At 37.7% G+C, this 20230-nt stretch overlaps 2 protein-coding genes across 2 annotated transcripts in view; both read right to left on the bottom strand.

The window, feature by feature from the left end:
* Window positions 1–11442, bottom strand: part of LOC122057543 (protein GAMETE EXPRESSED 2) — a 17087-nt gene extending 5645 nt beyond the window's left edge. Inside the window, exons 1-10 of the mRNA XM_042619672.1 lie at window positions 11156–11442; window positions 10537–10872; window positions 9951–10289; window positions 8053–8379; window positions 6979–7185; window positions 6803–6894; window positions 6584–6725; window positions 5422–5730; window positions 979–1103; window positions 89–306 (exon numbers count right to left, since the gene is read on the bottom strand). Coding sequence (XP_042475606.1) covers window positions 89–306; window positions 979–1103; window positions 5422–5730; window positions 6584–6725; window positions 6803–6894; window positions 6979–7185; window positions 8053–8379; window positions 9951–10289; window positions 10537–10872; window positions 11156–11246 — 2186 coding nt within the window. The 5' untranslated portion in view covers window positions 11247–11442. The remainder of the gene's footprint in view (window positions 1–88; window positions 307–978; window positions 1104–5421; window positions 5731–6583; window positions 6726–6802; window positions 6895–6978; window positions 7186–8052; window positions 8380–9950; window positions 10290–10536; window positions 10873–11155) is intronic.
* Window positions 11443–15767: 4325 nt separating this feature from the next.
* Window positions 15768–19776, bottom strand: LOC122057871 (60S ribosomal protein L18-3-like). Its single transcript, XM_042620213.1, has 5 exons — window positions 19620–19776; window positions 19439–19528; window positions 19226–19354; window positions 18951–19133; window positions 15768–16087 (listed from the first exon to the last, which is right to left on the bottom strand). The coding sequence occupies exons 1-5, from the start codon at window positions 19620–19622 to the stop codon at window positions 15929–15931; spliced, it is 564 nt and encodes a 187-aa protein (XP_042476147.1). The 5' UTR covers window positions 19623–19776; the 3' UTR covers window positions 15768–15928.
* Between the last annotated feature and the right edge of the window lie 454 nt (window positions 19777–20230).

The raw sequence follows: 20230 nt of genomic DNA, 5'->3' as shown, positions 1-20230 counted from the left end.
TGTTGGAATCTATTTAGTCTGACTCAAAGATATGTTTATGCCAGAGGAAGTTTATGCATTATCTGCTTCATTTGGAAATAAGTCTTACCCAAATCTGGGACTTATCAAATCTTCAGTTGCTTGCAATTGAACAGGTAGGGAAACAAACTGGGGTGGGGTACTGAGGACGGAAATAATTACTGAGGCAGAAGCCAAATTTTCATTTATATCAGATATTGTGTAATTAAAGGAATCATTCCCAAAGTAACCTTTATAAGGTGTATATCTGAACAGCTGACCATACTGGAGAAGTGATCCATGCCATGGCTGCAACACAACAAAAAGCAATCGTAAGTTATAGTCTTCCCAGAATAAGTGTGTTTCTAATATCAGATTGAAATGAAAATTAATTTAATAGCCAATCCTGACACTATGTTGGTACGAGTACCCTCTAACACCAGTCTGACAGTTGAAATTCCCCTCAAATCCCCTCACTGTATTGCAACCTTTATATGTCTTCAATATATTATATATCTATCTGTCTGGTTATTATGACTGTATGGTAAACCTAAGGTCATAAATATCATATTAGGACATAATCAAAATACTGAGGAACCTTTCAATGAACTGTTACCAACATTTGATAGTTTTCAACAATATTAGTTCAATTTTATCCTCAGAAAAGGAAAAGAAAACAGGAATGAAAAGGCTTTACAGCTTTCACTGGCACAATCGATAACTTTAGGCATAAATGGACTTTGATTTCTACGGTTTTCTCTCCCATTAATAGGGGATAGTGAGAGTACTGACCAGAAAAAAATGGGGAAAAAATAAAAAAAATAATCATGCCTTGATTCAAATTGAAGATCATTTTGAAGTCATAGAGTCAACTCCAAGTCAGTGGCTCTTGTTTAGATGGCCTCAACACCAACACTAGTGATATTAATTACATCACTTGCTTGTGACATTATTCCTTTTTCCCATAGCTTTAAATCATACCATTGATGATTCAACAATGCTCGCATTTCCACCAGCAAAGTAGTCATTTCCCAGAGCATCAAAAGAAACTGACTCGTCTTCCCAAACAACTAGAGTATCATTATAGGCTTTAGGAAAATATTCCCCTGCAAGAAATCAATATTTCAATATTCACATTGGATAAAATTCTGTTATCAATATCTCACGTGTCCAAATATGTGAATCTTCAAAAAGGGGATGAAGATAATTCTCCAAAATAATGATACACAAAGGTGTATCCCATCAACAAAAAATAAATAAATAAATAAATAATGAAATCAAGCCTGCCGTTTGGCCCTGGATGATGCAGATTAATTACCAAAATATGCTTGTTTTATTAGGAATAAGCTTAGGGTTGGGTTCCAAACATGTTGGGCCTTTGATCCCATGTGTTTTGAGTGTATTGGGCTACTTTTATGGGTCTAAACTAGGGGTTCTAAGGTTGCATACGGGATTCAGTGATTTGTTTCCTTTTTCTTTAGTTTCCTTTTTAGATGGGGTTATTTAGTTTCTAATTTCAGTACCTAGTTAGTTTCTAATTTTCAGTCATAAGTTAGTTTCTATTTCCAGTTTTAGTAACTAAAGGACTTTCTATGTTGTAAGTTTCTAATTTTAGATTTAGTAACTAGGTGAGTTTCTAATTTTTTGGAAACTAAAGTTAGTTTCTATTTCTTGTAACCCCATCATTATTATAAATAAAGGAGAGCTCTCATCATAGAGAGACGATTTGATGAACAAAAAAAGATGCTACTGCGTTTCTCCTCTATGAGGGTTCTTTGTGTTTGATCAAAGAAGAAGGGTTTGGTGTTTGATCCAAGCGACTCCTTGCTGCGTGAAGTCCAGGAGGTTTTCTTCAAGCTTTCTTATTTCTTTCAAATTTGTTTTCAAGGTTCTACTCTATCAAAACAATCAGGTAAGGGTTCTAATTTGTCTACAGAATTTCTGGGTTAAAATTTTCTATTTTACCTACTGTTGGCCTAGCTTTCTTGGGAGTTTTGGCCATCCGATGGCCTTCTAATTTTGATCGAAGGTTAGTCCTATTCTGAAGGAAGTTTGATCCAATTTTGAGGCTAATCAGACCACTGGTTCCTGCTGAAGTGGACTGTTACTCAGTTCTGGCCGGTTATGGATTTTGCCCAGATCTGAATTCTGAATTCTGTTTTGTTTAAATCTGTATGGAACTTGACTGCTGCTATTATTCTCCAATGGGTTGGACTTTCAAATCAGTCCTTAGATGTGTTATTAGTTCCTTGATAATACTCTACTAAAAATTCAGAAGTTAATGCCAGATTTCAGAACCTACTGTCAGAATCGAGTTCTGATTTGGTTATCTGGTCCTGATAAGTTTTGATTCGATTCTGATCCTACTTATTCAATTACTCTATTTCTGTTGCTGGAACTTCTAATTGTTGATGCAAACTCTGTTTCCTGAAATTCCTGATTGTGGATCTGCTAATTTTGGTTTCTTCAAGGACAGTTGACTGGTTTAAGTTAGACTGTTGTTGCTGTTTACTATTGGGTGGTTTTGGTTGTTCTCTAGTCTAAAAGTTCCTGCAGTTTTGGGACTAGTTTGGTTGTCAAATCCATCCCTACATTACTGGAGAGTTCTAACTTTGGGCCATGGATGCGTTCTATGGCCTTAGACTACTTGTTTATGGGGTTAAGCTTGTGATGGGCCAAAAATGTAAGAGCAACAACAGGTAATTTAGGGTCCATCCAAGTTTAGTAATTCCGTTAGGTGGCTTTTATCTTTTCCTAGTTGCTCTAGGAGTTTAAAGTCAATTTATTATTAGGAACTAATTTTCTGTTTGGAGTTGAGTAATTAGCAATCCAAGTTAATTCCCTTGTCTCGTGAGGAATTCTAAACTGTGTCTAGAAATAGGTTTCCCTATACCATTCCGATGTAAATTTTGAGTCAGTCTGAATAGGATTTAGGGGCTAATATATTCTATAAAACCTCTGCTGTATCGAATATTTCTTATCAATTTTATGGCCTGAGGGCATATTGATTTGGAACTTATGCATGGCTTTGGTGTGAGTTCCTCCACGGTTAGGCTGGTGATTCAATGCCATACTTGTTGTTTCTGTTGTCTGATTATCTTCCGGTTAATTTCTACATCTTCTGATCAGTTTACCAGTTTTCCAAACTACAAATCAATACTCTATTTTACACGATGAATCTTCTTATTTTGTAATGCTTTACTTTTATTGTGTAATTTGTATTTTTATTACCTTGGCCTTACATCTTTATTTTTGGTAACTCTCCCTTAGCCATTGAGAGTTACTAATTCTTGTAATAGCTCTACACTGTTATAAATAAAGAAGAGGCCTCCGTAGTGGCCACGATTTTCACAGCCAAAAGAATGTCTATATCCATGTGTGAAAGTGAGAGGCATTCCTGCTGTGTGAGACAGAAACCCCTAGTGAGATTCTGAGGTGAAGACTGGTGAGAGGCCTTCTTCGAGTTGGTGGGACTCATGGGAGACCAACATACTCCTGTTCTTCTCTTCAGTTCCTCTTCAACTGTAGAACTCAGTCCAGCCAGTGTCGTATACTTCCTTCGATTCGTAAGTCACTCGTTTATCAGTTTCTCTCATTATAAATTAATTTCTATTTTCCATAGATCAGTTCTCTCCTTTCTTCTTCTGTTGGTTGCTAATCCTGAGTCTTCTTTTTCATTGTTGGTTCGTATCCAGTTTACTAAAATTACTGATCCATGCATGGTTCAAGAATCCATGTTAAAAGGGTTTGGCTAGGGTTTTTCCAGTGCCAGCAGCCGACCTGAAGCACCAACCCTCCTTTATCTGGGCTTGGGATCTACAGCAAACGTTAGCAGAGTTGAGAGGGAGATTCTGCAAAGTGATTATTTTAGGCATCTAGGCTAAATCATAAATAAAAAAGGTGACATAGAGGATGATGTTTCACAAAGAATTAAAATCGGATGGATGAAGTGGAGAGGTACAGGTACATCTAGTGTGTTGTGTGATCGACGTATTCCTTTAAATCTTTAAGGAAAATTTTATAAGACAGTCATACAACTGGCTATGATATATGGTGTAGAATGTTGGGCAGTTAAGAAGGCATCATGTAGACAGACTTAGCGTAGCGGAGATGAGGATGTTGAGATGAATGTGTGGCAAAACTAGGAAGGTAATGAATGATCATATTAGAGCTGATTTGGGAGTAGCTTCAATACATGATAAGCTATGAGAAATTCGTTTGAAGTGGCATGGCCATGTTCAACAAAGGCCTTTGGATGCTCCAGTATGGAGAAGTGATTTGATTCAGATTGAAAGAACTAAAAGAGCCAAGAGAAGACCTAAAATGACCATAGGAGAAGTAGTAAGGAAACACATGCAAAGCTTAGGCCTTGTATCAAGAATGACTTCGAATAGAGTTGATAGGAGGGCAAGAAGCCATGTAGCTGACCACATTTCGTTGGGATGAGGCTGAGTTGCTGTTGTTGTACTGACTTGTGCATGGTGCTACAAGACTGAGATCAACAGCTAGTCTTTGTCCAGCCCTCTTCAGATTTAGAAATGTTCTAATGTCTCAAATTTTCTAATCTGGTGTTGTAAGAGTCTTTAGTATTTCTAGGTTCTATCATCCTTGAGCTAAAAATCTCTGATTACATTTCAATTTTTGACTTTCTAATTTTGTTTTCGATAGTTTACATTTTTCATTGGCCATATCTCTTGATCCGATTGTTGGATTATTATTAAACATTGAGGCTTTATTCCAGACCATAGTTACGCCCTTTGACCAGAGTTTCTGGTCCATCTGATCTTAGGATTGACAGCAACAGGTTTCCTCCCTAATTTGGTCTTTACCTGTCCCTGTGGTTCTGGGTTTTCCTTTGGATTCTGGTCACTACTGTCCAGTGATTAGAATGCCATCAACTTTATTCAATTCCACCTGTTCACATAGAGATCACTTAACTAGAAAAAATACTGTTTGAAATAACTTTGGCTGGGTACAACAAACTATGTTCTATTGAAGAAAGATTTCTAAACTAGCAACAAAAGCACCTGGAAGAACTAGATGTCCAAAGCAATAATCAAGTCTCAGATTTGTTTATACAAAATGCAACAGCCACCACAGGCCTTTCCTACCACCTGTAGCCAAAATATATTAATAACCATTAAGAACCCCTTTCCCAAATTAGATAAACCAACTAATGAATCGATTTATGCTATAACAATCTTGTTGGAAACCATTTATTTCTCTTTGTCATAGGCAAGGAAGTGTTTAGAAAACAATCACAGTTACTTACATATACCACATTAAACTTTAAAAAAAAAAAAAAAAAGTCTAATGACTCTTCCGTTATCTACATTACGAAAAAAATAAAAAATAAAAAAAGGAAGAAGAAAGAAAGAAAAGAAAGAGTATAACATAATAGAGGCCATTGCAAATTGAACTTACCACTGTATACATTTACCCCAAAAGGGCAAGGAGACAACCATTTTTGCCCAAATGAAATGCACATCTCATAGGTGCCAACATCCTTGGCTAGAAAGTAACCAACATAGGACCCATCTCTGTTATCCACAAATTTCCAATTCAAGGAACCAGAATTATTGATGGAACCAATCTCAAGGCTCAGCTTTGATTGTTGCATTGGGACAGGGTTGGAAAATGAATCCATGAGTTTTACCACAATCTCATTTCTAACCAGTTTCGATACTTTGGGTACAATTTTCACAACCCCTGAGAGTGATACATTAACTTCATCTGCATCAAATTAACTAAGGCATTCATCACAAAATAAAATGGTATTAACGTGGAATCATTACTAAAGTTCTGCCTTGATAAAGATACAATAAGTGAAATCTCTCTTTAAAAAAAATGAACTAAATGTTGCTTAGTTGAATAAAAAAATTTGGATCAAGGGGCAAAAAAGAGAAAGGGGGAAAAGCAGCTCTAGAGTAAAACAATAAATACAAGAAATGAATAATATCCTCATTGTTCAAGGGAATTTCCTTTTGGGGGAAATGTATCACATGGAAGTTTCGTTATTAGTGGATGCTATAAGGTTGCAGCTGAACAAGAAAATCCAGACAAACTCCTCGTGATTGAGAACTATCCCCTTCAGGTTTCAAATCTTTATCATAACTCATAACTGGTCATGATAATGTACCAAAAAAGTTTGTTTTGCAGCACAAAGCCCCTGTAATAAAAAAATAGCAACCTAGTACACGAGGCTCATGCTACTATAGGGTCTAGGAGGGACAAATGTACGTAGCCTTACCCCCTGCTAAGCAGGAAAGGCTGTTTCCAAGGTTTGAAGCTGTGACCAACATGTTGCAATAGTGCAACTTAACCGTTGCGCCACAGGGTCACCCACTACATCCCCCCACCGTAATAGCAACCCAAAAAGGGCCTAGTTACTGACTAAGTCTCTTTTCAGCCAAACAAAGTTGATCTGTGATTGTCATTTCTTAAAATCCTGAACCTTCTCTTAATTTGGTGAAGAACGTAGTTTAGAAAAACACTTAGTCAATTTCAATGTTTTGTTTAACATAGCTATTTTCCTTTGTTTTGCAAGAATATAGATAATCAGAAATAAAAGAAAAGAGGACAATACCTGCTGTTACTTCCTTTGTATAAGGGTGGCCACTATTTAATGGAATATTTCCGCAGAATACTCGGATCTCATAGAGTCCAGATTTTTCGGGCGTATAAATGACATCAAAAACACTAGTCTGAATTTTGGTGTTTGCAGCAGACTGAATTCAAAGCAAACTGTTATGAGTATGTGATGAAACAGTTTTACAGAAAACAACCAAATAAATGTTTTTCTTACACTGTTCTTTGGGTCAATAGACGGTGCAGGAGCAATTCCCATAAAGCTGGTTGCCCCATAACTGAGTTTGTCAATGGGCGCATGCATTGTGGCTGAGATGCATGCCTCCTGATCAGAGCACTAAGTAAAGATGTTGCAAAAAGGCAACAACTGAATAAGTGAAGGAGCTACTTTACCATTAGTGAGCTGCGCAGGATAAATTCTTGGCCATACATTAGCTGAATCAACTTTTCTCAGAATTTGCACCTGAAGCTTATCAGCATCAATTGGAGAGGGATATTCATATCTGTCATTCAAATAAACTGAAATTTTTGATATCTGACCAGCAACAGAACCAGCTAAACCAGAACCATTGACAACACTCTTCAGGCCATCACAGTAACCTATTAAAAAAAAGTATCAAACGAAATCTTAAACTTGTTAGGAGAGAGTTATTCATTTATGTAAGTGGTTGATTGAAGCATACATGTTCATTTATATTACATAGTTTATTTGAAACTTGAACATTAGAGGAAAGAGAAGAGGGGGGAGATGAAGAGAAAAAACATAGAGCCAACCAATAACATAACAACTTAACTTTGTCAAACCTTTGATCTTGAACCACAGATATTAACCTATGAAACATACATCCTCTAAGAAGCATGAATAAAAGATACCTGAGATTTATTAAATTTCCCAACTTAAACAGAGATTGCAATTAATACTCAATAACCTAAAAAAAAAAAAAAGGAAAAAGAGAAGTATCTCACCTCAATGACATCAATAGGGAAGTATAGGATTATCCAAAGTTTGCTAGCTACCAAAAAACTAAATACCAAAGGTAACAATTCTATGGTACAAGTTGAGCAAGGAGAATTTGATGTTGCTGTTTTTTGTGTGAGATTATCCCATTCATTGATCTTTGGGAGTGTGGTCAAGGGGAGCTCTGATGATGTAACTGGTTGACTTGTTTTGGTGGGAAAAGAGACTGACAGTCCAGATCAAATCATTTAACTCAGAGTAGCAATAAAATTTGACACCAGATCCATCACATAACATACTGAAAATATTTCAGCCTCAAAAGAGTGCATAATGTCAATATAAGATTGCAAATTACTCATCCCTGGAACATGTATGACAAATTTATGAAAGGAAGATTGAAGGAGACACTTCCACATCATGAGATCATATGCTCATCTGACAAAGGAGGAAGGAACAAGATGAATACGCTTTTGGGAACTGCTCTGTAGATAGAAACAGCATTCACACACCTGTAAAAACAGTATAGTCATATGGCATATTGGAGATGCTCTGGTTCTGTTCCCCATCATAAATTGTGAGCTTGAAGTCTCCCGGTTCAAGTGCACTGAAAGAAAACAACTGAATGCCTGGTACCATCTCTTTAAAGTTCAAATCTGCTATAGGAATAGACAAATTTGTTTCCTTCTCAACAACTTGAGCATCAAATGCATATAAACCTGGAACAAGGTTTCCATATTGATCTTGTTGGTGTATAAAGATTTCCAGCTTAGAAAATATTTGCAGAGCATTTGTTTCGTAATTCCATTTTGCCAAGCAATTGGAGGTATCCAGAAGTCCTATAAATGGTCAGTGCAAACTTTCATGTCAATGACAATAATTGAATGTGTTATACTACAAAAAATAGAATTAAATGGTAAAGAACGATAAAAGAAGAATCTATTATTCATGAAATTAGGTCAGTCAGGTATTGCTGTTTCTCTATACAACAGGAAAGACGATGCAATTGCAATAGACATCAATCCCATATGGAGGCCCACAAGGTGCGGGTGGCAGTCCCGCAAGATACTGGTGGCAGTTATTGACTTTTGGGTAGTTATATTATAGGTTGTGCCTTTTTATTTATTTTAGGTTTCATTGTAATATGCCTAATTTATAAGCCTATAAAATGGGGTTAAAGTATTTGGGTTAGATTAGGATACTTAATAGTAAGATAGCGTTCTATTCCAGTCTAATTACATTATTCAGTGTGTTAGAGTGATTAGAAATCCTTTTATGAGTCAATTTAGGAAATCTTGAAGGTCTTTATATATGTCATAGACCTTTCATCAATTGGAGTGATTGAGTAAAGAATATGATTTTTTTTAAAGAATTTTGAAGCTGTTATACTTGGCATACAGGATTGATATCCCAAACCTAAATTCTTCTCTTCTCTTCTCTTCGCTTCTCCTCTCTTCTTCTTCTTCTCCCTTGATTACAAGGTTAGTTTATGAAATCATACTCTATTCTTCTTCTGTTTTTGTTTGCCATTCTGAATTTCTGTTACAAGTTCTAGTTACAGCTCTAGTTTCAAAATCTTATTTTTCCAATTGAATTCTGAAATCCCAGTGAAACTAAACTTCTTCAATCTAAGATTTCTGAACCTATTTTCTGTTTCTGATTTCCTTCCTGAATAGCTTCTTAACGCCTTTAATTGGATTCTGTTTAGATCCTTATGCCCATCAATTTTGCAACTTTCTAGCTTTCCTACTTCCAGTAGGTCTGCTTCATAAGTCAAAATCTATCCTTCAGATTTAAATTGTCTTCAGCAAAACTGTTATGCTGACTGATTAATGCAATCTACCAGAATTTTATGCATATCAGTTTCGTTTTGGTTGATTTACTCAATTTTCTCTTCTGGTTCTTAATCCTATACTTGCAATTTGCAAAACTAATCTCCCACCGGAATTCTCTGGTTCAGGATTAGTTTTGCATTACAAGATATAAACAAGACATCCTGAAAAGTTTTGGACTAGAATCAACATAACTTGCAAAATCATGTCTTGTGCTTGAACTACACCCAGGCAGAGATGAAAAAATTATCATGAATCCACCCAAAGAAACCATCCCTAGAATAGTGAACCTTTGCAAAAATATCAAGCAACAAGAGACGGCACTGGCAAAGTAGCAGCTTTTTAATACCAATAAAACATCCAAAGGACGAAATGTTTTTGACTGGGCCCTAGAAGTTTGTTAAATTGAAAAATGTTAAAATGGAATGGAGAAACAGTAAATCGTTTATTTTCAAAATTCAAGTGAGAGAATATGAGCAAAAATATCACTTTTATGAAACCATGGTTATTGAAAATTGTGTTTTAAAATAAATTATAGCCAAAGCTGGAAAAGGGAAAAATAAGAAAGAAACCCTGACCTGGATTTACCTTGAATGGTAGAGGAGAGCCACTCAAGGTTTGGTTCCCCACTGCTACATCTAATAAAAAACTTCCAGAAGTGACAGCAATAAACTCGACACCAACATAGCCAAATTCATTCCATCCCATGTAAGTGATGTTGAGAACACTTGCAAGAGAACCATTTTCATAAAATGCAGATAATGTAAATGTATAGGAACCCGGTTCTTCACTGGCTGATGATATATTATTCCCAAAAGCATCTTTAGGAAGAATTAAAACAGTAGCCCTCATCCCTGCGGCAAATTCATTAACAAGATTCCCCCAAGAAGCAACAGAGACAGAGGGGTACATACGCCCTTCAAACAGACAGAAGATGAAGAGGATTAGAACATTCAAGCATATACAATTCAGAAGTCCCCACCCTCCCAGAGTGAGAGAGTGCAAACTAGAATCCAGGCTACCCACAACAGTAAGGAGCCAACCAACTAAATTCCCCAGATATACTTCCTTGTTAACTTATACGATGGATTATACTATTCATAATAAAGTCAAAAAAAAAAAAAAAAAAAAAAGAGGTTTTCGTGATGTAATTGAAGGTATTACCTGCTAAAACTTGGAAATGAAGTGATGAATCTGAAATCCCAAAATGATCATCACTTATAAGGACATTAAACACCCCAACCATAATTGGTATGAAGGAAATACTCCAATCAGTAGAATTCCGGTTGAAAACTGATGCCACACCAGATATATATGAACTATTGCCCTTTCTTCCATTCACTGCGAGCGAAATATTGATGGGCTTTCTGTCGGGAAAAATATTGACACCACTGGCAGAATTGACAAAAACCTTGATCTTTATAATTGCTACATCACCAGCATCGAATGTATCCTTGCCATCCAACCAACCGAAAGCAAAGCTAGGCAGAGGTTCTTTAACTGCAAAAAATAAGAACAAAGCACTTATTATCATGAAGATAACAAAAATTCAACAAGAAGCAACTGAAATCAAGATGAGTCAGAAAGAGACTGCTTCCAGTTTCCGGAGGTTATAGACTACAGTTACATACATGCCTTACCATTCAATTTCCAATTTAACTATCATAGTCATTTTGGCCTTACAATTTTGTTTCATTTACAAACTGCAGAAAAAAATAGGAAAATATAGTAGGATTCGTTGTGATGAAGAAAAGTAGAACATAATGAAATGCAGCGGAAGTACCTGACTCTGAAACCTCACCAAGCCCACCAGATGGGCATGTAAAGATGGAGGCAGTGAAGATACCGACGACAATGTAGATGTAGAAGTGCATTTATCTTTCAGTGAAGGAGGTTTACCGGGAGGGGGAAAAAAAGAACTGTCAGAGAAACATAAATGGAGAAAACACGGCAGTCGCAATTTGGATTTTAGGAAAGTAGATGCATTGAGTGGAACATCAACTTATCTGCGTTTAGGGTTTAGCACGGAATGATTCTTGCAGTTGGAAGAGAGAGAGAGCGAGAGGTGGGGGAAGAGACGGGTACTTAACTGCAGCTTTCAGGCTCAGACGCACTTTTGACACTTTACAACGCGGGAAATGATATTGACCGTCGGATCATTGAGCGGTTATTGACGGTTACTGTGACCCATATTGTAGATTGATATCGGACAGGATCGGTGCGTATGGGTCATTTTTAACCTTGTTTTTTAGAAAAATACGTTATTTTACTGTTTTACCCCTGATATAATACGGGTTACCGATCTAGATCAGTCCGAATTTGAGGATTGGTCTCAATCAATACCTATATAATACGACCAATACAATACTGATACTTGAAACCATACTTGCAGTATGAGCCACAATGATAAAAGGGTGAAAAGATACCTAACTACAATATGAGGAAAAAAATGCTACAAAACCCTAAATTAACGACCCGGTGTGGTGTGGGGAAGCAGAGAATGATTGCTCTTGGAATTAGGCCAAATTATCCAATCCACAATAGACAAAGCCCTCCTAACAAGGAAATCTGCAAGTATTTGCAGCTCTTGAAACATGGTTGAAAGTAACATAATCAAAAGGGTAATTTACAACTTCACCCTTGAAGAATGCCAATATTAAAGGGAGACCCCCTCTCTTTCACCAAATTAGACTCAGACCCTCAGTCTCTGTTAAACCAAGAGGTAAAATGATCGTTATACCCTTTTCCCTAACAACAAAAACAACAGTAGCAGCAGCAAAGGCAGGCTTACCATCATCGGCCTTCGTCGCCGATGTCATTGTCGTCATCTTATCTCTACATGGCTGGTTGCATTCTACTCAACAGTGGTTGTGGCAGTAGTAATAGCAGTGGCAACGGTCGATTAGGCAGGCCCCCAACTTCAACGACAGGAACATCGCTTCAAGTCCCCCTTCCCATCCCCAACATTTGCGACAACCGTCATCACCACCACCGGAACGAAAAAAGGGTGAGGAAAAGAACTGTGTGTGATCTGGATCTCCAAACAAAGGATTCTCAAAGTGATATGGCCTTGCAGTATGCAGCTTTTCCAGTCTCCCCTTGTTCCTATCGAAACGAGACCAAAACAACGCTAGCGCTGCCACCACCAACACAACAATTAACTCCGGCCGAGTAGATGGGCTCCTGCTCTATGCCCCTACTGCCCCTTCTCCAAAATTGATTTCGTAAATTTTCTTTTTAACACGTTAATTGTTCTTTTGGATTCTTAGAGATGGGCTCCTACTCGCTGTTTTAAATTTTCTTTTATTCTTGGAGATGGGCTCCTTCTCCCTGTTTCAAAATTTTTCTTTTAACACATTTATTTTCCTCCTACAAATATCGACATCACATAAGAAGATTGCAACAGTGCCCACTATTTGGTGGGGGTAAGAAGACCTAGAGGAAAAGAGGATGAAGAGAAGGAGGGGCAAGAAGAATAAAGTAGCAGCCACTACAGAAGAAGATTGCAACAGTAGTATCGACATCACTACAAATGCATAAAAGGAGGAAATGGAGGAAGAGGGAGGGAGTATACCTGTTGTCCTTGCTGCTACTTCGTCATCCGGCATAAAAGGAAAAAACAAGAAATTCAGCTAGCTCCCTGGCTACTTTCTTCAACAAAACCCTAACCAGGATGTCGATGACCCTGATTCAGTCCTTAATCTGTAAAACTACAATCCGATAAAAGTGAAACAGGGAAAGGGTTCTTAAATAAGGCCAACACAATGGGATCAGCGTTCATCGTCGTCGCTCTAAATGATCGCCGGTGGAATGGGGACCAAATGATAGATTTGGGTGAAATAAACAGGAACTTATAACAAGGGTATTTTAGGTATTTCATATTTAATAAGGGCATTTTGGTATTTAAAATAAAATATTATTACTGATATCAACATATAGGGTAAATTCCTTAACAGTGACTGACAATAGGGGGTCCGAGTCTAACTTGGTGAAAGAGAGGGAGTGTCCCTATGATACTGGCATTCTCCAGGGGATGGTGTTGTAAATTACCCTAATCAAAACGCAATGGAGGTTATTCTGTTCAATATGAGGAATTATCACTCATTTTCCTAAACTTTAGCTAAATATCAAGTTACCCCACGTTTTTGCAAATATTTCACTTCCCTCGCCCAAATGAAAAGATTCTACTGTGGTATTTCGGTTCCTTGCGAAGCTCGAGAAGTTCGTCGTGAAATGCCTAGATTCGACGGTGTGAGCGATGGTAGCAACCTTTTTGCTTTCCCTCCACTGGCGACTCGAACAAGATTATCTGGCATCCCGTGCCTGAAAAGATTCTTGGTCCTTTTGTATGGACCGAACCACTTGGTCTACATGTACCGATTCTTCCTCCATGGAGGTAGAGACGAGGTTGAAACCCTAACAAGCTCCATTGCGCTGAAACTCTGCTCGATTAGAACCATAGCGAAGTGCTGAAGCTCTAACGGCGTGAATCCAACTGAAGCCCTCTCACGGCTGCTTGCTTGCATCGCCATGTCCATCACTCTCGCCTCCCCTCCTTTCTCTTTCTCTCTTTCTCGCACTTGCTTTGCCGTTGTCTTCGTCATTGGCCTTTTTCAATTATAGATTCTGGAACAAAAGAAAACACGAATAAACAATATAAACTAAATGAAGGTGTCTCCTCCTCCAGATCTTGATATAATTGAACGGTTTTTGTTTCATGAAAAGTCTTCACGTACCCTATGTAAGACGAATTCGTTTTTGTTTTTGGGAATCAGATCTCAGATCTTAGATCTTTTAGTTTAGTTCAAAGTAATGCACAGAGATACGAAAGTCTTTGATGAGTTGATCCGATCCGCAACATCCGCTAGTCGATCTTTCTGATTTAAGCCTTTAAAATTGTTCAAACTAGGTTTGAAAGTTGAAGAATTCGAGACATTAATTAAAGGTTCCCTGGTCTCTGGATCATCTTCAATTTATGGAATTATCTGTATGAGTTCATAATCCATGACTATATACTCTTCCCTGGTTTCAGTTTATCTATTAAAAATGATTCATCAGTCCATTTCAAAACCCTCCGTTTCTTCGATCTCTTCAATTCCAGCTACAAAACCCAGATCCATAAATTTCTATTATTGGCCAAGAATTTGACCTGAAGCCATTGATTCGAAGAAGAAGGTCAATTATGAGCTCTCATCTTCTTTTTCTTTGTTGGCGACGAATTCAGCTTCCCTGTTCTACCAAGAGAAACGAGAGCGGTGACCCTTCACGTAAGTGAAATGAGGAGAGAGAAAATATATGCCATATTCACCAATCAGTGACGTTTACGTACTTGAAAATTAATCAGACTCAACAAAAACCTTCCACGATGTCATAACGCCATGAGTGGGCCAGATTGGTTTTCTAAAAGGATAGGGTGGGGTATTTCGATCCTAAAGAAAAAAATTGCAAACCTAACAGCAATATTAAATATTCAGGCACATAAAACCTTACATGGTAGATAGAATCTTTTCAATTGAGGAGAGGAAACTTGATATTTAGCTATATTTAGCTATAGTTCAGGGGAGGGTAATTCCTCTAAATGAAACTGAATCCATAACAATCCGATAAGAGCCATTAAGCCAATCCAATAAAGACCCAAAAGGGCCAAAACCGAACTTTACCTTAGTGGTTGGGTTTCATTTTGGTTAAGTTCCAAACCAAAACTGATTCAATACGATCGAAACCAGACCGAAATGACCAATTGACACCCTCCAACCATTAGGTTCTCTCTTCTCTCTTCCTTTAATAGTTTGGAAAAGCTAAGGTTTGGCAATACTAGGAAATAGACGTCAAGAATAAAATGAGCACTATGTGTGGGTGAATTGACAATAGCACCATAAGTAGCTGCATTGCATCTTTAAGCTTTTCCATTTGTTGCACAATGTCGTCATAGTATGAAGAGGTCAGTTGAGTCATAACTTGGGGTAATGGCTTCTTTGTTGCATTAGTGTTAGACTAATGGGCTGTGGTATTGATTTAAACAGAGCCCCCCAAAAACAAAAACTTTTTCCCAGTTGGAGAAGGTGATTTCAACAACTCCCAGAAGGACAAATCTATGATACTCTCCTAAGTGATTGGATCATTGATGCCCGCAAATCCTAAAGTTCAGATCCAAGAAAGCCAAACTGTGCTAGTATACAGAATAGAAGAGGCATGACTCCTGAATGCTCCATTTGGTTCAAGAAACAACATTTCATAGCTCAATCTGTAGAGCTCGAGGTTTAAAATTGGGTTGATGCGGTGATGTGTGTAACCAGGCTAGTCACCCACCTCCAAACTAGAAATACCTATTAGGAAGAAAATGTAAGCATCGACCTAATTACCAGATATTGGAAGACAGCACAAACAATAGCAAATACTAAAAGGTTGCCTCCCTTCAACAAGACATAAACTGTAATCAGATTCAATTAAAAAAAAAAATCTCACATATTCTTACATGCTAACAAAAATAGAACCACAACTTAATTGGGTCTGGTTCCAAATTTTTCTTTAAGAGAAAAAAGGCATGACAATTGAATCAGACCCTAAATCCCCTGCTGTTCCTTCTTCCCCTAGCACGCTCAAATTTCCTTCCCTTTGATCGTACATAGGGTTTGGTGTGGCTGTGTGGCACACCAGGAGCCTTACCAAAGTGTTTCACTGCTTCACGAGCATTCTTAGGACCCCTCAGGAGAACCTGCAGCACACATAAAAAAAAAATTAGACCTTACAATATAAGAGGAAATTTCTTTGACCTATAACAGTATTCAATCAAATCCAAGCTCAATATATTGCCAATACAAAGCATTTTTATGAAAAAAGAGAAACCCAATGCATGAGGCTCCCGCTATTGTAGGGTCTGGGAGGGGCAAATGTAGCCTTACCCCCTACTTCGCAGGAGAGGCCGTTTCCAAGTTTTGAACCCGTGATCAACATGTTGCAATAGTGCAACTTAACCGTACAGTCTTTTGGTTATAAGAAAAATTAACACATTCCCTCACTTAACCATAAAAATGCCAACCTACTCGTAAAGCCAGTCAAAGAAAAGAAAAACAAATTGAAAAAACTAACAATCTCGCAAAACAAACAATGAGTTCCAACAAAGAAAGGGGAGAGGTTTTGTGCATGATCGTATTCAATCAAATTAAATTTTGTTCCTCTAATCTCATTTTAGTTAAGGATCAAATCATTTGTAGGTACAAGGATTTCAAATCTAAAATTCTATCACATGGACTGGGAGAGCAACTATCTGGAGTGTAACAATGTAACACCTCAAAGGGATTGTAGCCTTTTTACAAATCAGCAGCTGAGGTATGCAGCGGAATACCACGTGATAACTCTTGTACGTCTGACACTCTCTTAGATTCAAAAACCATATCTACTAGGAAGAGGATTCAGTGGGCGGTGTTCTCCTTGAAGCCTAAGTCTGAACTCTCTCTCTTTTCTCCTTCAATACTCTTCCTAGTAGATATGATTTTTGAATCCAAGAGTGTGTCAGACACACAAGAGTTATCACATTATATTCCACTGCATCCTTTGAGGTGTTGCATTTGACACTCATGGTAAATGCTCTCCCAATCCATGTGATGGAATTTTTGATAAATAAATGTACTTATAAATGGTTTGATCCTCAACTCTAATGAGATTAGAGGAATAAAATTTAATTCCCGCATTCCTACTGCACCTTGAAACACCTACTAATCTAGTATCAAAGCAGCAACCCATTTGGTAGATTAAGTTTCTAATTAAAATTCGATTTCATAATAGAAATAGTTGTTTTGTTGGTTTAAATTTGATTTTAAGCCTACATCTATGTTTTAATTAATGTGCGTTATTTATAGACCAAATTGTGCATCGCATGGGATTACTAGTTGCAAGAATAAAAATTTGAGAAACCAGAGAAATCGCCACAGGTGATGCATGACAGCACTTGAGCGATGTTGTGTGATCGGCACGATGTCGTGTGTGTTGGCTGACATCTTCAGTACGTTGCCGACTTTGTGCCAGTCATTGGCCATAGTGTTTGCCATATCATTCTAGTCATGTGAAGGTCAGATTTTAATGCATTGTTGTGCATATTGATCCAAGTAGCTAATTAGTATTTTAAGCAGATGAAAATCAGAGTTGGTTGAGGGTGGTTAAGAGTAAACTATTAAAAATAGTCTTAATCCAATCGCAATTATTAATAATAGTACTCTTAACTCTAATCAGTAATAACATCTTATCAACTAATGAGCCTCTCTCTTTAATAACTAATAAATCGTGTCGTATATAAAATACATAACTGCTAACATTGGGAAAAGATACGATCCAAATGGGAAAATCCACCATTAATTCCTATTGGAGAATGTCATTGACTACCAATAAAAAATAATTCACCAATAACTACATTTTGTTTGGTAGATATAACTATTATGTCTACCAAAGTTGTAGTAGTCAACCATCGACTTGATCTCTCCACTTAACAATATCATATGCAAACCTCTAGGCGATGAAATAATAATTGTGACAACCCATGTTTGTCAAAATGTCGTACAAAAAATCTAAAATTCCGATAGGAATATAGGATATCTCGAAATGTTTCCTAAACCTTTTGAAAAATAAATTTTATTACATATTAATATTTTGAAAATTATTTACAAACAAGTCTCTGGATCTGGATCTTCATCCCATCATATTTATGTACTCTCTAATTTTCACTCAACATGAGAGTGGATTCCTTACTAAGCATCCACAATCAAACAATATGAATCCTACACCGATATATAATTCGAGGGACATCAAACGTTGGTTTGGAAACAACCCCTCCTACACAAAAGTGGGCAAGGCCAAGTACATTTTCCCTCCCAAACCCTGCAATAGCAGGAGCCTCATGCATTAGGATGTTTTTTTTAACGAACATTGGTACACAAAAACCCATAATGTATGACTGCAATGATCAGGACCTTTCATATTTGGAGACCAATCAAACACTAACAACAAGAATATCGTGCCCACACAACTGACAACATTCCATTCAAGATTTTCATGTGATCAAATTTAATGTAAAAATAATATGTACACCCACATTTGTGTACCAAAATCAACATTCGAGAGCACACACAATGTGATGATCATATGAGCATAATGCCCAATTCTGTCCCAAGTCATAAAAATATTTAAGGTGAAAAACTATGGACAACCACAACCGCTAATGTCATGCAACCATAATCATATATAAATATAAACAAATCACTTATCGATTTGATGGACACTTCCACACAAACTTCATAAAAGAGCAACCTAGTGCACAAGGCTCCCGCTACTGCAGGGTTTGGGTTTGGGGCGAGCAAATGTACACAGCTTTACCCCTACTACACAGAAGAGGCTGTTTCCAAGTTTTGAACTGGTGACCAACATGTTGCAATTGTGCAACTTAACCGTTGAGCCACAGACTCGCCCACTTCCAACACAAACTTCATTCGCAGAGAAAATCAGCATAAGCACACAACTATAGGAATTAAGTTTAACTATCAAAACACAAAGCACTAAAAGAAAGGAAAAGATCGTAGAGTCAATACCGTGTTCTGCCCAAGAGGAGCCCTAAGAGCAAGCTGGTCGAAAGTCAAGCATTCTCCTCCGGCCTTCAATATCCTCGCCCTTGCCCTTTCCGTAAACCTAAGAGCAGCCACCTTCAGTGCCGGAACCTCATAAACCCTATTATCGTCAGTAACGGTCCCCACAAGCACAGCTACCTTATTCCCCTGAGAAATGCGAAGCCAACCACATATGAAGTAGAAAAATAAAAGGAAATCAAAGGGAATCAATTTCAAGGGGTAGATCATAGAGAACCAACCTTTCCTTCCATAAAGCGAATCAATCTAGATAGAGCCATCGGAGGCTTGTTAACCTTGCTCATGAACAGCCTCTTCAATATAACCGCATTGAAATTGCTTCCAGTCCTCCGCACCAGAAACCGATACAGCTGAGATCATAAGCAGTCCAACCATTTGTTTAGTTGAGCAATGGAGATTTTCCGACAAAGGGTGAGGGAGTGGATTAGGCTCACCTTCACGAGAAGCTTGAGGTAAATATCATTAGATTTTGGTGCGGTTCGCTTGGTCTTCTTGCTCTTGCCACCGGCGACTAAATCGATACCCTGAACACCATAGAAATGGACAACGCCGTGGATGAATACAAAATCTAAGAACAAATAGACAGTGACAGAGAGAGAGATTAGAAAACAATACCATGGCTGCCTCCGCTGCCGCTGCTCCTCCTTCCGCTCCGAGTGCTGAGGATCGAGGGAGTCCTCCGCTGCCTTATGTCAAAAGCTGATGCAGGGTTTTCCCTATAGCGTTCAAACCCTATATCCAAGGGGAAGATTATCCCACCTAGGACTAGATTTCGGAAGGACCGGTCAAATCCATTGACTTACCGATGTTACATTATCCTCTCTCCTGAAATGACCTTTCTATCCCATTAATAAAATTGTTTTCTCGTTCTTCAATGGTGGACGTCTCTATCATATTTGGGAAAATTATCCCCCCCCCCTCCCCCCTTTTACTTGTAGTTTATCAAAATTACATGTGGATCTAAGGGATTGAAGGAATTACGCTCCCTTTCCTGAATTTTATAAAATCATCACAATTAAGTCCAATCTGTTAGTGTCTGTTAAATAAGATTGTTAATTGATGACATTACTTAATATCACTAACATTTAATACCCAAAATGTCTTTCTTTGTAGGTGAACTTACCTATATGCCCTTCGACTAAAACAAAAGAAGGAAGCCAACCTCCCCTGTCGTCTACAACCTCTGGTTTTTAGAACTTACCTATAATGGGTTCAGCAACAGGGCC

The sequence above is a fragment of the Macadamia integrifolia genome, chromosome 12 (assembly GCF_013358625.1).
Source record: "Macadamia integrifolia cultivar HAES 741 chromosome 12, SCU_Mint_v3, whole genome shotgun sequence".
Taxonomy (NCBI): Eukaryota; Viridiplantae; Streptophyta; class Magnoliopsida; order Proteales; family Proteaceae; genus Macadamia; species Macadamia integrifolia.
The sequence above is the reverse complement of the archived record's forward strand: the minus strand, read 5'-3'. Positions and strand labels throughout refer to the sequence as shown.